The 20,891-nt window shown below is 39.6% G+C and overlaps 2 protein-coding genes across 2 annotated transcripts; one reads left to right on the top strand and one right to left on the bottom strand.

The window, feature by feature from the left end:
- The first annotated feature begins 339 nt into the window (after positions 1-339).
- LOC129765846 (pickpocket protein 28-like) lies at positions 340-1,925 on the top strand. The gene is made up of 5 exons (XM_055766283.1): positions 340-482; positions 547-991; positions 1,057-1,217; positions 1,282-1,638; positions 1,700-1,925. The coding sequence occupies exons 1-5, from the start codon at positions 340-342 to the stop codon at positions 1,923-1,925; spliced, it is 1,332 nt and encodes a 443-aa protein (XP_055622258.1).
- A 10,602-nt stretch (positions 1,926-12,527) lies between these two features.
- LOC129765845 (pickpocket protein 28-like) lies at positions 12,528-14,366 on the bottom strand. The gene is made up of 4 exons (XM_055766281.1): positions 13,951-14,366; positions 13,452-13,890; positions 12,863-13,392; positions 12,528-12,795 (listed from the first exon to the last, which is right to left on the bottom strand). Exons 1-4 carry the CDS (start codon positions 14,364-14,366, stop codon positions 12,528-12,530), a joined length of 1,653 nt encoding a protein of 550 aa, XP_055622256.1.
- Between the last annotated feature and the right edge of the window lie 6,525 nt (positions 14,367-20,891).

Here is a 20,891-nt window from a genome sequence, read left to right as displayed (position 1 = left end):
CCATGTCATGCTGAACCCCATATAATAAACAACAGCCACTTTGCGAAACCATTGTCAAAGTGATCCGATATGGAGAAAGGTGAAAGCCTGCTGGGAACGTTGTGGAGGGAATACTCCTCTGGATGTTCTATATATGCAGTTCGCTTTCTTTCGCGAAAACTGCATACTGTTGAAAGGTACAAATTTATTATAAAAAAAAACATTCAAAGATTGGAATCGAACATGTCGTCGACTTGTAGATTCTGGTGGAGGATTTGGATCACCTTTACACTGATGGGGAGCGTATACGCAATGATTAATGTGTATCATATATGGATTAATAGTCCGGTGGTAATTACTATGGCTACCAATATGATACCCATTTGGAAGGTTCCCTTCCCGGCCGTTACGATCTGCCCACTGAGGAAGACTAGAATGGAGCTTTTCAACACCACAGAAGTGTATGAAATGGTGCGTAAAGGAGAACAATTGGATTCCGAAAGGTTTGTATACTGGAGAGAAGCTCACAAAGAAATAATTTGCTTTGTAATTAAATTGTCGTCACAGATATCGTATGCTACGCGCCTTATCTCACGTGTGCACAAGAACTCGCACCTGGATCAATTTCACCGAGCCGTACGAAGAAGATCTTGTCGAAACGCTATACAATCTGTCGCTACCACTGGAAGAAACTGCTGCCTTATGCTACTGGCAGAGGAATGCTGTACCGTGCGATCAAATACTAACGGAAATATTAACCGACGAGGGTATTTGTTACAGTTTCAATGCAATGGCACCTCACGAGTTGTACCGGAAAGCCTTTGCTGAGTATGACAGCATATTTAGACACATTCAACAAACTTCGAGTAGTACCTCTTGGGATGTAACCGATGGCTACCGTGCGGATGCCGGAATAAGAACCTATCCATTCAGATCGCTCGGGAAAGGTACGCGAGATGGGCTGACAATCGTATTGAAGACTAAAAAGATTGATAATGAATTTTACTGTAAGGTATACGATGGAATCATACAATTTAAACCTATTCTGTTTTGTCATAATTGTTATTTACTACGAAGGGAATACAGGATGGCTTTAAAATTGCAGTGAACGCTCCGTACAAAGCGCCCGCGGTTAGTCAGGGGTACTACACGGTGTATCCACTGCAGACCGTTTTTATTATGGTGAATCCGGAACTAATTGAAACAGCAGATGGCCTGAAAAAGCACTCTTATGAAAAGTCAGTTATTGATTTGTCAAAAACGTTCGATCAAATTTATAGATCGGATTATTTATTCCCACAGACGCGAGTGCTTCTTTCAAAGTGAGCGATCGTTACGATTCTATAAGATCTACAATCAGGCAAACTGCATGATCGAATGCCTGGCTAATCAGACCCTCGAGGTGTGCGGTTGCCTCACGTTAAACTTTCCAGGAGAATACAATTTGAGAAGATGCGATGCGAGTCAGTTGGACTGCAAAGCGATGGTCGAACGAGAAATGTACCATAAGATTGTGGATAGTATTCTACGGAACCATCCTACGAGTCACTGCGAGTGTCTTCCGGTGTGTCACAGCGTGAAGTACGGTGCTGTGATATCGCACACACCGTTCGACTATACGAAACTGGCTCGGATAATAAAATTGATTGATATTCATGAGTAAGTATAAGTGTAAGAGAAAATAATGGTTCTGGTGGCTTGAAACCGTCAATCGTTTTAGGTACGACCTATCGGTTATATTTGTTGCCGTCAAGGAGAGTCACATTTTGCCGATGTGGAGACGAGAACTGATGGAGGTGTCCGATCTGGTGGCCAAATGTGGAGGTCTCTTTGCGTTACTAATGGGTAGTAGTGTTATAAGTTTTTTGGAGATTCTCTATTTTAGTATTATACGACCTATGCGTAGTGAAGAACCGACTAAACAGGTTCTCCCATGGCGACCGTGAAGAGTTTATCATTTGTAGGTTGTTCAATAAGGTGAGAGATAAGGATTTTTTTTCTTTTCAGTTCGTTAATTTATGAACAATGAACATGGTACAGGCCACCCATCAACAAAACAAGTTTAGACATAGGAGTATATGTTCCTGCAAGGGTGATAATGTCAATCGTAAAAGATCAAAGAATTGTTTATCTTTCAAATCGCAGTTATTTCTTAATGGTAAAACAGTTAGTTAAAAAATAATATTTCAGGTTCTCCTCAAAAACTAAAAGAGTTGTGCAAGATACGACCTCATTGTTAACGTATGAGTACCAAATTATTGCCGGTGAGAACGAACATGAAATAATTTCGAAAATGAACTCTTTATCATTTTTTGTAACACTGACAAAGGCCGATGAATGAATTTTTATTTTTACATTTTTACACTGAGGGAAAGGCACGAGCGATTCGCGAAGCAATGAAAGGCAAATTTGAACATAATGTAAAGTTTATTCTCAGCATTAAATTTATTACTGTTGAAATACTGAACTTATTGAATATCCAACTAGTTGTTCAGTATCTCTTAGCCAAATTGCTTCTCCAATGCTCTCAAAACACAATTTCCCAAAGTAATATTCCACGAATTATATCAGTAGCACCCATCGGTGAACGGAAACAAGAAATACACAGTTCTCACCGCTGTAGAATACTTTTTTTCACATCCTGCCTGAAATACATTACACTTTGACACCCACTCTAAGATGATTGATTCATGATTCCTTTTTCTTCTCGTGTGAACAAAAGCTGGCCATATGTCGAGATTTGCGTACTTATTGTCAATGCTCGTAGCCTTGTAGCTAAAGGTGATTCTATATTCGTCCACCAGCACAATTATCTATAATGCAAAAAATCAACCGAGAATTACATGTGATTTAATCAAGGCCAAGATGCATTTGAGAAAAGATAAAGTAAAAAACAAGTAGTGGGTTATATCTGTGATATTACCGCAAGGTAGACGTAGGACTACCGTTGGCTCGGTAACCATTTATTAGGCTGTCAAAAAAGTCCTGCGGTATTTCCGCGAGGTGTCGTTGTAAGCGCGTAGTTCTAGTTATATTCATTGTATCGAGTCATACTATAGCTTGTTGGAAAGGTATGTTTGCGCGCTATAATATAGTCCTTGACAGTGTTTCGATTGGTTAAGTCGTTCGTGAGTTATACTGTCGCAAATATGGAGCAAAATAAAGAGAAAATCCGACATATTTTACAGTACTACTATGACAAAGGCAAAAATGCACCTCAAGCTACCAATAAAATTTGTGCAGTTTATGGACCCGTTACAGTTTCCATTTCCACCGCACAACGATGGTTTCAACGTTTTCGTTCTGGTGTAGAGGTCGTCGAAGATGCGCCACGCTCCGGAAGGCCTGTCGTCGAAAATTGCGACAAAATCGCTGAATTAGCCGAGAAAGACCGGCATAGTAGCAGCCGTAGCATCGGCCAAGAGCTGGGGATAAGTCATCAAACCGTTATTAACCATTTGAAGAAGCTTGGATTCACAAAGAAGCTCGATGTATGGGTGCCACACACGTTGACGCAAAAAAAACATCTTTGACCGTATCGACGCATGTGAATCGCTGCTGAATCGCAACAAAATCGACCCGTTTCTGAGGCGGATGGTGACTGGCGATGAAAAGTGGGTCACTTACGACAACGTGAAGCAAACGGTCGTGGTCAAAGCCCGCTGAAGCCTCATTAACGGCCAGGAAGGTTCTGCTGTGTGTTTGGTGGGATTGTCAAGGAATAATCTATTATGAGCTGCTTCCCTATGGGCAAACGCTCAATTCGGACCTGTACTGCCAACAACTGGACCGCTTGAAGGTAGCACTCATGAAGCAGAGGTCATCTTTGATAAACAGAGGCCGCATTGTCTTCCATCAGGACAACGCCAGGCCACACACTTCTTTGGTGACGCGCCAGAAGCTTCGGGAGCTCGGATGGGAGGTTCTTTTGCATCCGCCGTATTGTCCGGACCTTGCACCAAGTGACTATCACCTGTTTTTGTCCATGGCGAACGAGCTAGGTAGTCAGAAGTTAGCCACAAAAGAGGCCTGTGAAAATTGGCTATCCGAGTTTTTTTTCCCAATAAGGAAGCGAGCTTCTATAACAGGGGTATTATGAAGTTGGCATCTCGTTGGGAACAAGTCATCGAACAAAACGGCGCATATTTGACTTAAAACAGATGATTGTAACTAATTTTATGAACAAATGAAAATTTAAAAAAAATACAGCAGGACTTTTTTGACAGCCTAATATTTTAAATTGCGTCTGAATCAATTCTTAATTAATGAATGAATGAATATTTTGAAAGATTGCTGAAAGTTTTTCTTTTCAGTGTGTGGGTGGATGAGTATAAGTATGGAATTGTTAATAACATAAAATTCAACTCTTTCGAACTTGTTGGTGGTCAAAACGTCAAAAAAAAACACTGCGCTACAATGTGATTCCTTCCATTCTCTGCACACTATCGGCTTCTTCGCTCTCAGACTTCGCATCGGACAAAACCTTCTTGTGTGGATATTGGCTGATCGCTGGCTGAAGCAGGTCTGGAATCAATTGAAGACGAAATTACTACTACACACACATGGTACATATATAGCTTCTACGCATCAATCCAAGCTGTGTACTTTGCTTGCTTTGTACATATTCTGAGAATACATTCAGAGGCGGAAAATTTGCTCGTCCGCTCAGTAAGTTAGCAACATAGAATCTTCAAACGCGGGAAGATTTACTGATATTTAAAAAAAAAATTATCAAAAATCTACTTTTCAGACTGTTTGTTACTCCAAAACGTTCGAAACACCTTCTTCTCCCGCAAGAATATTTATAAAGCAAGCTGTAAATCACCAGATCAACGAATGGAAAAACCTGAGGACATGTCTAGACATGTTACGCGCGGAAGATGACCGAATATTAGTTCCCCGATTTCCATAGAGTTTAGGAAGAGATCGGTCGGCTGAACAACAACAAAGCAGCTGGTGGTGAAATTCGTTGGTGATGCACTGGTTAGAACTCTGCATTGGGTAATTATCAAAATATAGAGAATGCAATTACTACCAGAGAAGTGGATGGAAAGTATTGTCTACCAAAAGGGCGACAAGTTGGATTACGGGGCAATCAGCTCGTTGAGCGTCGCTTACAATGTTTCAAATTATGTGCCGCCGGCTATCCCTTTTCGCAAGATGATTCCAATACCAGTCCCTATGGGGGCCCGTGCCACCACGGATCAAAACTTTGTGGTTCTGTATGTTTTGCAGATATGCCGCGTATAGAAATCTATTGCAAATTATGAACATACGCGTGAAATTTTGTCGGGGCGACGATAAATCGAACGATGTGTGTTGCTCGAGTATCGAAGACAGGACCAAATACCCCCAAACCCCTTCGAGATCCAACGGAACTCGGTACAATCTCGAAAGAATTCATGACAAGGTGATTCACTTTAAAATGTAAATGAAAAATAAAAAGAAGATCGGATATAAACACAAGTGGCATGACCTTTAGGAAGTCCTTCCCGATTTTTGACTTAGCTGATGACATTGACATCGCTACACAAACATTCAATAGGATGAAGGATTCGTCTATTAGACTAAAGACGGAAGCCGGATGGATAGGTCTTGTCATCACCGTCCAAAATTAGGTACATGAGGGAGAGAGACCCCAGAGAATATAATGCAAACCTTCCACTACGCGTTCAGATCGACGTCGAGGTGGTTGATGAGTTCTCACACTTTTGACTGACAATGGTTGACAATGGATGGATGACTGCTGGTAAGCAGAGAAATTCGAAGACTCATTATAGCAGGAAATCGTCCTTACTTTGGAATTCGAAAGACGCTTAGATCAAAGTTCATCGTCGCAGTTAACCATCTACAAAACATGGATTAGACCAATAGTTCTCTACGGAGACCTGGACCATGCTCGCGACGGACTATCATGTCCTCGCTGTTTTCGAACGTACGGTGGAGTGTAGATACGCACTGTAGCAGCTGCTGAGAGAACACCCCCTCCCCCCCATTATCCACTCAGCGAAATCAGGCGATTACGTCGTTAGAATGCAGGATGACTATTCGGTGAAAATGGTTCTCAACAGTGAACCAACAGGAACGAAAAGAGGCGCGCGGCATGCTAGATGCTGTAGCACGGTACTGATTTCGACATTTGGAAGCCCCTTGTTTCATTATTTTGAATTTCAGATCCAACACAATCTCTCCTGTGTGGATCTGGGATTCTCTCTTCTTTCTATGTATTGGATGTTTGGCAACGCGAGTGCCGCTCCCGATTTTATATTTGAGCGACGTGCCATAATGGGCGCTGGATGCGATTCGGCGGCTGATTTAGCAAAGACACCCCTATACCAACACACCCGAAAGACTTATGCTTTCCTTTTTTTCGCTATTTTCGGTTTGGATATTTCCCCCAAATAGCAAAGTTTTCTTGTTCTTTAAATTTCAAAACCCGGCGAGCGCTTCGACTTGAACTGTGCTCGGGAGGTTAAAGGGCATTGCCGCGAATGCCTGAATGCGCGACCAATGAAAGCGCAGGGGAATCTCGGTATGAATACAAAATAGTTAACATCGTTAATTATTACGTAATTCCGGTTCCAATGAATGTCTCGCTGATCTGAGGATCTTGAGAGATGCTTGCCATTCCGACTTCGAAAGTGAAAAAAGCAGGAGCGGATAAGTTTGTTCTGGCGTCGCGAGTTGAAATTCGAAGGTAGATTTTGGTGAAAGGCTACATGTGCTAGTCAGTGTGATAAAGTTTCATTTTTGTGCTTTTTTTATTTTCATATTTATAATAGCACTTAAGTTTAGTCCAGTAGTTGTTTTCCGTGAATTTAACTCTCCGCTTGTGTCCCCATTGAGCGGAACTGAAGGTAAGCTTCGGCATGTGACATGTGGCTAAAGGGTGTGTCACATCAAATTGCATCACGGAAAAAACGCTGTAGAAATTTAATTTTTAGGAATTATATCTTCAGCTTTCGCTTATAATCAGATAAGAGTGTATAGATCACGTTGGCCATGCTTCACTGTCAATTTTTCGTAAATTTGGAAAAATGTCGTCGAACGAAAAAGAGCGTCGTGAATTAATCCTGTGCACTCATTTCGAGAATCCGGAGTTGTCACATCGGGACATCGGTAAGATGCTGGGAATCGTCCAATCCACGGTCAGCAGAGTACTAAAACGATACTTTGAGAACCTAACCATCGACCGGAAGGTGAAGAACGGCAAAAATGGATGCTCCGTCAGTGAAAAAGATCACAAGCGCGTAGTTAAGCAGTCTAGACGTGATCCGAGAAGTTCGGTCCGGGATGTCGCCAATAAGCTGAATTTGTCAAGTTCATTCGTCCAGCGGACCAAGCAGCGGGAGGGCCTGCGTACATACAAGGTTCAGAAGACTCCTAACCGCGACGAAAGGCAAAACATGGTGAGGAAGACGCGAGCCCGGAAGCTGTACACCGAAATGCTGACGAAGCCGCATTGCCTGATAATGGACGACGAAACCTACGTCAAAGCGGACTTTCGTCAGCTGCCGGGCCTGTTGTTATTCTCCGCAGAGGACAAATTCAGCGTTCCGGAGGAGATTCGCATACAGAAATTATCCAAGTTTGCCAAAAAGTACATGGTGTGGCAAGCGATCTGCTCTTGCGGAAAGCGGAGCGCCCCCTTCGTGATGACCGGCACGGTAAACGGGCAGGTTTACCTTAAGGAGTGCCTACAGAAGCGCTTACTACCACTATTGAAGCAGCACGAGGGCCCGACCATCTTCTGGCCGGATCTCGCTTCGTGCCACTATTCAAAGGACGTGTTGGAGTGGTACGAAGCCAACGGGGTCACCTTCGTGCCAAAGGAAATGAACCCGCCCAACGCGCCGGAGCTTCGTCCAATAGAGAAATATTGGGCGATTATGAAGCAGGCCCTCCGGAAGAACCCAAAAGTTGTCAAATCGGAGGACTTCAAAAGAAAATGGATTTCTGTTCAAAAAAAAAACTACAACCTGACGTTGTACAGAACCTTATGGACGGGGTAGAGAGGAAGGTACGAGCATACGGGCCTGGGCTCGAAGTATGAATAAAAAGAAAATTCCAAAAGTTGTTTAATAGTTTTTATTTTACTGTCTAAAATTTTCAAAAGGATCGGTCTACTGGGCGAATTTCTACAGCGTTTTTTCCGTGATGCAATTTGATGTGACACACCCTTTAGCATTAATTTTAATTGTGGCACGTGTGTGGTGTTCTTTTTGCTGTTGTGTGTAGGAAAAAGCCGCTTCTGACCCACGATCGGAGATTGGATTTCCGCCACCACGTCCGTCAATTCTAGTGGCCGCGCGGAGAGCAAACCATCACTCGTGCATCCAGGGAAGGCGCATCACGACACAGCTACAAGTCGAATGCGCACTCAACGTCGACGGATCACCACCTACGCCTACGGACTTACCATTCATCGCCTGGCGTGGAACGGCGATAAGGTAGATTCTCCACGTAAAACCAAGGTAGTGTGAGTAGAAAACTATTTTTACCCAAATTAATAACATGCGCATGTGAGGTTAAAATGCAAAGACAGAAAACCACACCACTAACAAAGCCACACAAATTGTCACAAAATTTCCGCAGCATCAAACAATACCGTCAGCGCGAACATGCTGATCGGTATTTGGAAAGGGATACGCAAGATGGAGGATTAGGCTCGACAAGAAAATCTCTGGACTTAAATTCATGGGTCCGATGTTCAAACCTCAAATTTAATCACAATTATTTTTCGTTAAATGTAGACTTGTTGTACGTGCTGTCGAGATGGAGAATATAAATTGGCTAGCGGTGTAGCCTAAACACCCGAAACAATTTTTCAGATAGGTCACGAGCCCAGGGTTGGGGCTCCTATTCTGTTGTGGACAATTTTTCAACCCCCGCACCTAGTCCTCTGACACTTCAAGGTGGGTGGATTAGGCATCATTGCGTAGGTCCAATGATGAGAAGTTCGGCATAAACGGTGTTCGTTGGGAACAGCCATAGTGCCTCTGTTGCCTAAATTGTGGAACGCGGACAAACGATGTCGCGGGTCTTTCTCAGCGCAGGTGCAAGTCGCGGAACAAACCGGGGTTTGGAAACAAAAGGACAAACCCGCCCTCAGGTGTTGGGTGTCTCACTGCCGGGCAAAGCAAGAACACGGCGGTGGGTCTCCCTCGCGGGAGTGGCGCTTAAGCCAACCGCTTACCTGCGGAAAACCCTCCGATCGCGACAAACTCGCGCGCTTTCCCGGCGTTGCGGGTTACAATGCATCGATCAGATGAAAGGCGACTTGTAAACCGTTCGCAGACAACGTGACTGACGAGCCGCGGACGACTGCGGAGACTGGAGACTACAGAAAATAACGACTTTAGGTAGAACGATAATGATGATGACGTACATTTTATCAACTATTTTAGGCGAAATGAAAAGTTTCAGAGTTTTTTTTTTGACGTAGAACTACGTCTTTCATTGAGGGTGCCAAATCAGAAAACAGGTCACGTTTTTATGAAATAAAGTTAATGATAATAACTATTTTTGCCGTGAACGGATTTTGGCGATTTACATACCAAAGGAATCGGAATTTCCCTAAGATTTGATATGCTATACATTACAATCCCATAGTCTGTATATGGTTTAAAATGATGAAAATCGGAAACATTCCCATTCCCTCATACATTTGTTCTGTCCATTTGTGTGCTTTCCCGAACAGAGCAGTCAATAACAAGCAACGAAGGGAAATCGTAAGATATAAACATACGTGAACAAAGGAAAAGAAGAACAACGAAAGGAAATATTTGCCTAGAGTATAAACAGTGGATCCCGCTGAGGCAAACTTTCATTCTTTGTGAGGAAATCGACTGAACAACATCGTTGCTGGGTGAGTTGGACGGTGAGGGATCGAATGCCTTTCTCAAGGCAATAGGCAAGGCAATTCGAAGGGCCTTTTTGAAGGTTAGAGACGAATGAACTGATGAAGTTCAAAGTCTCAAGCAAGGGAGGAAGGCAAGCTTTTAGTATCGTTCTGTATTCAAAGCAATTAACATTGCTTGTTCTTCCTTGTTTTGCGTCATCATTGTGCATTGGCCCTGTAACGATGCAATAATCGCCTTTTTTTATGCTATGATTGACAATTGTTTGGTGTTGCAAATTATACAGTCGTAATGATAAATATAAACAAGGAGAGGAGATAGCGGGTGGGAAATATTTACGCTAGGGTATTGGTAATGAATCTCTGCTGACGCTAATATTCAGCCTTTTTTCCAAGCAGTTAACATTGTTTGTTTTCTGTCATCAATGCATTGAACTGACGCTCTGGTGAAGCAGGTGTTAAGGTTGTGCACCAAAAAATTATTTGGGGAATACCAAGTTATTCAATAAGTTATATAAAGTTATTAATTTATTTGGGCTCGCGTGTCAGTCGCAAAACTGATTTCAACTAGGATTGCATTTGCGCTAATCTTGATCATAAAGAAGCAGTGCTACTCTTTCCGAGGTTGTTGAGATTAACAGATAGAGTTTATTTCGTTTATTTAGTCAGCAAGAAGGTGAATGTTGTTTTGGAATTTTGTATGTGATTTGGTTTCGCTTGCCAGTAGCAAAACCTTCTCCACTAAGAATGACAGCTGCGCTTATCTCGAGCATGCATTGTTCTGCGAGCACAAGAATAAATCATCAGACAATTATCGTCAAATAATTCTACAATAAAAAAAACATTTCCGGGCGACCAAAATGGTAGAATGGTTATTTCAAAATTTTCGTAGCATTATAAAATAATATCCGTAGTAATAAAACAAGCGCTTTGAATTAAACTACAGAGTAGTTCTACGTCAAAAATGCGTTCGTGTCTTGAACACAACCCCCTATGATTTTTCAATATATGACCGCGAAGTTGACGTATGGTTAAGTTGCGATATTTGTTGCATGTTGTGTTTGGAAATTCTGAGCAAGATACGCCACAATCGCAGTCGACCACGTGTATGGGGAATGCCTAACACGATCTACACAAATATATTGGAAATTAGAAGGTCTCATTTCTACATATTACCTATCAAACATATTAAAATTATCTATATCGCAATATTCTGTTAGGGAGTGTTCGAATCGATTGGTATTGTGTGTTGGTTTTATGTTTCATTAGAATTAAGGCACAGTGATTCATGACTCATAAGCCCAAAAAATGTGCTGATGATATGTTTGGACAAACAAGATTCAAAGGTATTAACGAATGCAGTAGAAGATGCACGCTCCTAAATATCCCAAATCCACGGTGTTTGATGTGAAATCTTTTTAATGAAACGTTTTAGGTAATGTCTAACCATCGACAAGAATTTTGGAAATGGTAAGAAAAAGCAAGGGCAGCGGATCCTGAAACTCATTCTAAATTGGTAGTTTCATCGAGGGACACCATTGCAATTTATGAAGAACACAACACTATTTTAATGGCAATGGAATGGAGGATTGAAATGTACATTTTCGTAATTTGATACTTCGATAGTTCTCACGAGGTAATACTAACAGTTCGGCTGAAAAGTTCATAAGGTTGACGTCTATATGGCGCCTCCTGCAAAACTCTACTTGACTATCACAAAGCACCATCTTTCAATGGATATGTGTCAATATTTTAACAACAATCAGTCGATTGGTTCGAGGGTTACAGCATTAAGAGTGAAGCAACTTTTGTTATTGTAAAAAAAATGGAAACATCCGAATTTCGTGTGTTGATAACTTTTTGACTCTGCTGGAGCAGAGTCCGGATAACGTTTGTCAAGCCATGCTTTGGTTTTCACTGTATTTTTTCCATCATAAAAATAATACACATATTTCAACCAAACATATTCCGACATGACAATTGAAAATTTTCGGGAAAATCTGAAGCAAAATGGGAATATTCTGAAAATTTAATTTACATATGTTCTACAATTACATAGTGACAAGCATTGTTAGCCCATTTGATGTTTGCGCTAATGAAATTGATCTTCGTTCGAAAGTGGAAATGGATTTTGATATGATAAAACGTATATCGTCATATCGTCTTCTATTGATATGGGCAAAACTCGAGAAAGGAATTGTACGATTTATGGCTGTCTTTATTCTATCATATGTTTTGTATCAAAAATTTATACCATGTACCGGACAAACAAGTTATTTGCAAGTGGTTGAAAAATCTTGAACGAGAATTGTGTCTGAAAATAATCTTATATTATGATGACGAGTTTTGGTAAAAGTACTTGGAATTTTATAGTAAAAGGTAATTTCAAAAGGTAGACTAGAAGATCAATCAATGAATAGTTGGGCGATCCGACCCACGAACGTGCGCTTAACAAGAAAGCGTGAATGTGATAAAGAAAAATAAATTTTCAGCGATCCGAAGTTTGCCGGCTAGTTATAAAATAAATTATGCATTCAGTCAATATAGAGTTAAAGAGATTCAAACTTGAATCTGCTCTGCAATTACAAAGAACAAAAATAACAACGGCTTTGAGAAGAAATTTCATCACTGAGCGATGACAAGTAAAAGCAATGTTCTACGATTTGAAATAATGCGCAACCGAAAGCATTCACCAAACATTTTTCCGTTCCGTTTCCTCAATGGCTTTGACTTGCACAACCAAGGATTCCTGCTTCTCCGGTTGGTTCCAAATTATAATGGGTTTTATGAGACAGTAGTACAAAATTTCAACCAAGCTGAGAATACTGACACCCATGAATAGTCCCAGCAGACCGCCACAGTTCGCCAGAAAATCGGTCAATCCAAATAGCTCGTTGCGCTTGATTGTAATGAACTGAGCATCTCTGAAGAATACTACCAAATGAGATACCTGCACCCTGAAATGAAACGAATTGTTTTTGTCAATACCGGACGCTTCGATTATCATTAATCATTGCTCCGAACCCCTGCAATTCATCCCGAAATTGTTTCACCACCGGTAGCAGCCGTTTCCATTCAAACGAAGCTTGCGATATTTCGGTGTTGTACTGCACCGAGGTACACGCCGGAAGACACCTGCAGTCATCTATGAAGCCCGGGTGAGATCTCTCGTGGTACTTGACCTCCATTTCCAGCAGTTCAACGGTCGCTTGCTCGTAGCATTTTTGCAACGCAATGCCACAAATTCTAACGTTTGCCGCCCGTGGCATAGAGAACTTCACACAACCGCACCGTTTGAGGGTAAAGTTGGTCAGACATTCAAGCTCACAGTTGGTTTGGGTGTAGATGCGGAAAAAGCGAAGATAGCGTTCGTGGTTGAAAAAGCACTGGCGACGATGTGGTTTGTACGATCGAATGCTTTCGGCGGTTTCGATCATTCGGGGAATCACCGATACTGCCACTTCCTGGTTGAGGGGAACCCTAAAGTGCTGGTTCAAAAGTTGTGGATATTCGGCGGGCATATGCAAAAGAACTTGGAAACCTTGAAATGAATTCTGAAATCGAAAATAGGGACTTGTAAACGCAGATTTTTGCACGCAAATGAACTTTTTACTCCACAAAGATAATCCATGTCGCTTTCGTTGGCTTTCAATACCGCAAAGACTCCAGCTTTGATCCCAGCACCCAAAACACGTCTAGGATACGTGTTGATTTCCGTTCCTGGCAGGTACCCATCGTGGAGGGACCAATTCGCAGATGAATGCGGTTCTTCTATGTATCTGAACTCGGTGTGCAGTTGATCTTCTCGGAGCATATCTGCGCCGGACAAAGAGTTAAAGGTGTAGCAGACTCCAATATCCGTTAGAATTAGCCTGAAATCATCCGAGCAGTTGATACCGGCTGTACGCCAACCACACGCAACGAACGTCTCGTGCTGCGGTATTGACATCCTTCTCAACAGCTCTACGCAATGATCGTCGTAAGTTTGATTGAACGATGTATCGGTGAATGCGAAGTTACAAACCTGTAGCATTACTAGAAGTTTGCTGATTCTGGAATCACATCAGCAATGATGTTAGCGTCTAAGTTCACGGTCACATATATACTCTTACTTGTCCTCACTGAGAGTCCTTCTAAATGCCGGATGCATACTGAGATGGTACGCTCTGGTGAAGTTAAAATCCGACGCCTTAACCTTTGTCTCCGGACAGATGGTCACCGCTGGGAAAGGAATTTGGAACACGGGCGTTGGTTTCTGGGCAAAAGTGACAATCACTGGTTCTCGGTCCCACTTCATGTAGACGGTTTGAATCAGCTTTCCGCAGCCGTATAGCGACAGGCAGAACACAACGATCCACCAAACTTTCTCTATAACCACCCGGTTAGAGCCCACAAAGTATTTCACTCCATGTATTGATGTGTTATCACAGAATTCTTTCGCCAGCTGTTTGGATTCTCGCAGATAATTTCGACCCTGGGGGATTGGTGTAAGCCTTTGTTGGAACTTTTGAGCACGAGCGGCGTACATGGTTTCGCCGGAAGGTACCCACTGATCGAAACAGATAATGGAGTTCGCATTCTCGTGTATTTGGTTTATATTCAGAAGAGACTTCATTAATATTGCACTCATCAGATAGTGGCTACATGAGGGATGGTTCGTAATTGGCACGTTTGTGCAATAAAAAACTTTAGAAATGAATCCCGTGACGTTTGCACGCTGAAAATTAACTTGTAATTTACTAGTAGCATGGGATTAGGTTTTTTTTTCATGAACGTGTTAGATCGAAAAGCGATCCTGTTCCCAATGCTAATAGTTATTCGCCAAAGTGGGAAGGAACTCTGGAACAAAGTCAATGAAAAATCTTAACACGTAACAATCCATAGCTTTGAAGTTTTCCCACAACGCACGCTATGTTGGATTGAGCTAAGTGCGTCGTAAATAATTTATTAGTCTAATATACAGCAATTTCGTTGGAAACTATCTACAAAAAAAATATTTGCATGATTTGGTGCTAACCTTGCATAGTTATTTCTTATCAAAACTAGCGGTGAGTTATATCTGTTATATAATCCCAAGGTTGACGTAGGACTACCTTTGGCTTAGTAATAGGCTGACCAAACGTACCCTTTTGAACGGGACAGTACCGTTTTTTCAACATTTTTTTTACTGTCCCGTCTTTTTATCAATCTGTACCGTATTTTGAGTATAGAGAGGAAATAAATATGTGTTGTTGTACTACGTGATTTGTTTAAAAACCTGTGCCTCGAAATATGGTTGCCTTTTTCCAGAGATCCTTTAGTGACCTTTCAAACATTTATCGGCCTTGTTGGAGGAACAATGTTGCTGAAGTTGTTTTTAATTTTGATAATTTTATTAGAATATTTCAACGTGAAAGGGGTGAGTAATTTTTGTTCAGTGAGGTGCAAACTTTTCTTAAAACTCCAGTTGATTCGGGTGAAATATACTATACTATTTTTTAGAACTGACATTAAATGTTTTTATTTAATTATAAAATTTTTCGACACTGCGTTGAACATTCAATAATAAAGGGCTAGAACACAATTAAATGTAAGAATTGTATTAAAGTTGATTCCTAAATGGCCAGATATTCAAAGCAGCTATGATGACAACTTCCTGTTCAAATAGGTGAACACATTTTGTTTGATTGATTGTCCCGTCTTTTTATCAATCTGTACCGTATTTTGGGTACAGAGAAAAACATATTTTTTCGCCATTATTTTCAATATGTGTCTTCAAATTGAATTCTGATTGGAACATGGAGTTAAATTTTGCACAGAGTGTTCGCAAAGAAAGAATTTGTCTACCAATTGCTTGTTCATGGAGAATTATTGATGAGTTTTTGCGATTCCGTTGGTGAACATTACAACAAATTGTAAACACTTTATTCCTCTTACTTGGAAGGACTCTTAGTATTTTTTATGATTTAGCTTTCTATTTTCTTTCACAAGAAAAATGCATTGTCGTACTACGCGACTCATTTGGAATCCCGTGCCTCAAATTCTGGCTGCTTTTCACCAGAGATTGTTTAGTGACCTTTGAAAAAATTGGTCTTGTTGAGACACTGGAGTTGCTGTAATTTGGATTATTTTATTGGAATTTTTCAACAGAAGAAGTATTTTTCTCTAATAAAATGCAAAATGTTCTTAAATGTGTGGTGTACAATCGGCAAAATTTATTAAAATTGGCCTTAGCGTATGAGCTCTGCTTCGTGATTAGAAAATGAATGATGCTTTCGGAAAGCAATTGAAAAATTTATTTGATTTGACTGGCGGTAAAATCACAGGGAGAGGCCTAAGATTCAATGTTTCGCTTGTATTCAAATTATATTCTGCTGTTACTCTGGTTGCTCCTTTTTGTCGAAACCATTTGATGAGCACAATTTGGAGTGCCACGCTTTCACTTAGCGCGCTTGGATAGTGCTTGACATTTCACAATTATTCAACTGTTTATCTAAAAAAGTTATTCATTGTGATAGATGCGTAGAACAAAATCCTACCAATTGAAGTAAACACCTTTGCGATCTATTAAGAAAGGCTCGAGTTATAAGCATTCGAAATTTTTCATTTTTTCTTACAAGTTCAGTGTTCAGATTTCATTTTATTTTATTTATTTATTTGTCGTCAATCTATTTAGATCAATACATTCTTAATACTACCTTCATGAAGTCCTGTTAGACGTAGTCCTCAAAAGGTCAAAATATTATACTAAATTATTATTTATTGGCTTACGTATCCCATTTTTATTCCTGAACTATTTAGTCCTCCTATTGATAAGTGGACAATGATAGAACGAGTTTTAATTTATGAGACAGAAATATAGAATAAAGAAACCGTGCCAGCAGCAAATCGGGTGCAAATGTTTACAGAAATGGAAAACGAATTTTTAGAGTGCAATAATGATGCTTACTGATTACAACCATACCTTGCTATACGGCCGCTCTTTATACGGCATTTCGCCTCTTCAATTAAGGCCCGTTTTCAATTTACGGCCTAAAATGTAGGTAGGTTTATATTAGAGGGCTAATGAAAATGGTCATCTAGAATTTTCAAACGAAACGTTCTTAAAAATGTTGATATCCAAGACAAACTACCCTATGCACAATATAATATATAGTTTTATGTAAATCGAAAACAAATTTAAAAATGATTGATTCTTTATACGGCTTATAAATCATTGAACGTATGGTGGCAGGTACCAAAAATCATCATTTTCGTTATGAGATGACTAATTTTCATTACGACTGATTTTTTTATAAGGAAATATCTACAATCATTGACCCTTGTATGCAAAAAATCATAACTCGGAATATAGATGTCTGTTTAAAATATGAGGTACGGCAAAGGAATTGGAAAATCAATGGACGATTCTGGAAAAATAAAATCTTAAATGTACCGTTAAAAAATCTTATTCAAAAATTAAGTTTTATATTAATAATGTAACTCAATACATTTCCCCTATTTTATTGGACCCCCCTTTCAATTTAACAAAGTTTGATATAGAGTGGTGCTGTGTCAGACTATTTTAATGAGTTAACTAAAATATTATTTTATTTAAATTATTTTCACGATTTAGATTTCGATTGGATTTAATTTTTTTATTTATATCTTCATTTTGGCACCACTGTACGTCAAACATTGTTAAACTGAAAGGGTTTATAATAAAAATAAAGGTCGATTATATTAGACACGCTCTTAAAAAAAATCAGTCGTAATTAAGTTATCTAATAATAGAAATTGTGATATTGGATAGTTGCCACAAGGTTTAAAAAATTTAGAAGGATAGTGTCCAAGACTCGACCGCATTGATAACGTAGGACTACAAAATTATTGCTGGTGGGGACAAGCCTTGCGGAACAAACATTCACCTCCAGTTTTCACCGAAGAACACGGATACAATGCACAGCATTCTCGGTAAGCATTCTCTTCTCGTTCCGCCAGAAGCTCCGAAAAGTTCTTCCAGCTTCGAGAAGTTGAAAGTGTTGCCTACTGTAGTTTAAGCCTCTTCTTCTGCCTCTCTTCAGCTCACGCGAGAATTAGTTGCCACAAAACATTCGGCTTAAGGTGAAGGTGGAAGCTAGCCATTGTAGTAGTATAGGTAAACCCACGTGTAAAAATGGTGTAATAGTGTTTGTGAGAGAAGAGCAAAGCACACATAAATAGATCAATTCACTTATCAGACTGTGTGGCGCTTCATTGACATGAGCCTTTGAATACATTTGAAAAAAAAAACAACAATTTAATACTAAAGTAAAATGTATGAACGATATGTTCCGATGAACAATTGAAAATATAAATATATACAGAAGGTGCATTTGCATATGAAGTAAAATTCTGATTATACGCGAGCGTAACATGAGCCAATTTTTAACACATGCGAATTGGGGATCTTTTGGTATTAACAAGTTCTTCCGCATAGTAACTTTATGTTGATAATTCCTTAATATTTTCCTTCGTTGATCGTATTGTTTTCACATATTCACGTTGGAGAGCCTTAACCCTTCTCTTCGTTGGCCGAGGCATTTTGATTGAATGTAATACTTTTCCGTTTACGTAAAATAATAATTGTATTGATATCAACACAACTTTATTTCATTGATTCTCATGACATGAAACGCTATGACTCAGGAATAACATTTTATTGAGTGGTTTTTATAGCTGTTTCGATAATGTTGTCTGGCATCAGCGTCGAAAAAATTACGATGCTTTCACCAATACAAACAAAACCATTGTCGAAGATTGAAAAATGAAAATTTATCTTTCAGAGCATTTGCCACAGTTTTTCGAAGTTTTTCACTATACAGTGCGACAGCAGATGAAATTTTAATATCTTGTGAGTAATCGATTAGAGTTTGGTTGATATTACTTGATGGGAAGTGTGCAAAAGCGATAATTTTCTTCACACTGTCTCGCAAAATTATTGATTTCCGGGCGAGGGGTGAGGGAGGGAGATGAAAGAAATGAGCGCCATAGTGGCAGCCATTTGTGGCTAGCTTCCACCTTCACCTTAAGGGTGTATTCTAGTGTAGAGACACGAATTTCGGACGTTTTTTGAGCTCCGTAAAAATAAAACAAAGAATATTTTTACTATCCTTTATATCATCATTTGTTCATCTATCTTCTAGCAATGAAGCAAAAATTGAACGAAGGAAAAATACACGTAACTAAAATAGTTAAGAGCTGATGAAGTGAGGGGGTTCGAAAAAAGTCACAGGAGGGTTGTGTCCGAGACACGACCGCTTAGTTGACGTAAGATTCCGTTAGGCTATCTGTTGATTTTGGATATGTTTGAAGAATTGCATCGTTAAACTCTTTGATAATGATTTAGTGGCCTCCTGAAAAGGACCGTTTTGTTTGGTTGTTGGGTATTGTTTGTTCACTCCACAAGTGTTTACCGAGCGATGATGACAGAAGGATGGCAAACAGTCGTTGGATGGTGCGTATCACAAAAAAATTATACCGAAGTGGAACGAGATATGATGAAAACCGCCCTCTGTGGTGCTAGGCTAAAAGCCTCCTGTGTTATGTATGGTTGAAATTAAGAAAAAAAAAACTCACTAATGTAATATAAGATAATTACCAATACCGAACACAATTATCAATTTCTCTCATCAGTAAATACATGTTACTTCAATATAGAGAAAACATAATTGAAATGGAAAAGGTAATTTTGTTTTATATTTTTTTCTTTATGAGTGTTTATTCAATCCAATGCGAATTTCAATTGGACTAACAACATCTACATGCTATATGTAGAGCAATCACTTTTTCTAATATTTCTATGATATGAAATTTCACGAAGCAACCAACATTAACATTCCAAATTTGAATTTTATTTGCTGGAATTAATTGGATCACTCACCTTACTTGCAATATAAAATGCCCCCGACATTCATGTATTTGCAATGCTGATTTCCCCCGGGCAGCTTGGTTTAGATGGCTCTGTTAGGGACCCGCCGCAGGTGTCGTCAATTTCGACCAATCAGAAGTGGGTATTTCCGTTAGGATAGGGGTTGAGATTTTTCAATTGTTCGATAGTTAGTTTCATGACATATATTATTATCTTCAATATAAAAAATTGTTGTGGAGTGCCGCAATCGATTGACGCAAAAATTTCATCAATCCATCATGAAATGACTGATCAATAAGCTTTTGAAATTGGACAATTTTCACGATGTACTCGATCTTCGATTTTCAATTTGAACATATTATGTTCCCGAAAGACGTAATCCTACGTCAAAAGTTGTGGCATAGCGTACACGATTCTAGCCCTTCTCAAACAAAAAAATCTGACAGATTTTGAATCAGTAAAGATGCCGCTATCGCATGAACCTCGGACAAGTCAAAAACATCTTTTTTGAGCTAAATGGCGGTTTTTTGAAGAACAAAATGTAGTTTGAAACGTTTTTTCTTATGTTTCATGATTTTATAAAAATAGTAAAATTCAAAAAAAAAGATTCATGTGATAGAGAGATGCATACAGATTGTATTCTTATAAATTCGACATGAATCGGTTCAGTAGAACTTGAGATATCGTGTACGCCAGTTTGAAAAAAAAATAGTTTTGAGAAAAACGCGTTTGAAGTTCATTTTTATGGCCGTACCAGGTTAGATAGCGCATCACTAAAATGGCTCTAACTCGGCTCTAATAGGATTTTCGATAAGTCCTTTCTAGGTTATATTCTTAAGTGCCTAAACTACAGAAATATAAATGATAAAAAATGTTTTTTTTTTCAAATTTCTAGACTGCCTTACGCTGAACTTTTACGCCACATAGAACAAACGCTGCATTTAATTCGCAGTGTTACATATAATATGCATATGTGAGATACATTCATGTATCTCACATATGCATAAATGGGATTGTTTCAATTTTTTGTTAACTCAAACCGTTTGCGAATTAGAGAACCGCAATGCGTAGCACATCAAACAAATCTTTAAAAATTTCCGATTCAATTTGTGTAAAAATAATCGAAATTCTTTCGTAGCGAAAGTAGATATTAACATTATGATGATGATCATGATGATGATGATG

The sequence above is a fragment of the Toxorhynchites rutilus genome, chromosome 2 (assembly GCF_029784135.1).
Source record: "Toxorhynchites rutilus septentrionalis strain SRP chromosome 2, ASM2978413v1, whole genome shotgun sequence".
NCBI classification, from domain to species: domain Eukaryota; kingdom Metazoa; phylum Arthropoda; class Insecta; order Diptera; family Culicidae; genus Toxorhynchites; species Toxorhynchites rutilus.
Note: the sequence above shows the minus strand (reverse complement) of the source record. Positions and strands in the feature narration are given on the sequence as shown.

Coding starts and splice junctions, on each gene's coding strand:
- LOC129765846 (XM_055766283.1), top strand. CDS start 340: ATGGCTACCAATATGATACCCATTTGGAAGGTTCCCTTCCCGGCCGTT. Junction 992..1,056: donor ATAATGAATTTTACTGTAAG/GTATACGATGGA, acceptor TTTACTACGAAG/GGAATACAGGATGGCTTTAA. Junction 1,218..1,281: donor AAAAAGCACTCTTATGAAAA/GTCAGTTATTGA, acceptor TTATTCCCACAG/ACGCGAGTGCTTCTTTCAAA.
- LOC129765845 (XM_055766281.1), bottom strand. CDS start 14,366: ATGTACGCCGCTCGTGCTCAAAAGTTCCAACAAAGGCTTACACCAATC. Junction 13,393..13,451: donor ACATGGATTATCTTTGTGGA/GTAAAAAGTTCA, acceptor TTTCGATTTCAG/AATTCATTTCAAGGTTTCCA. Junction 12,796..12,862: donor TTTCGGGATGAATTGCAGGG/GTTCGGAGCAAT, acceptor GTTTCATTTCAG/GGTGCAGGTATCTCATTTGG.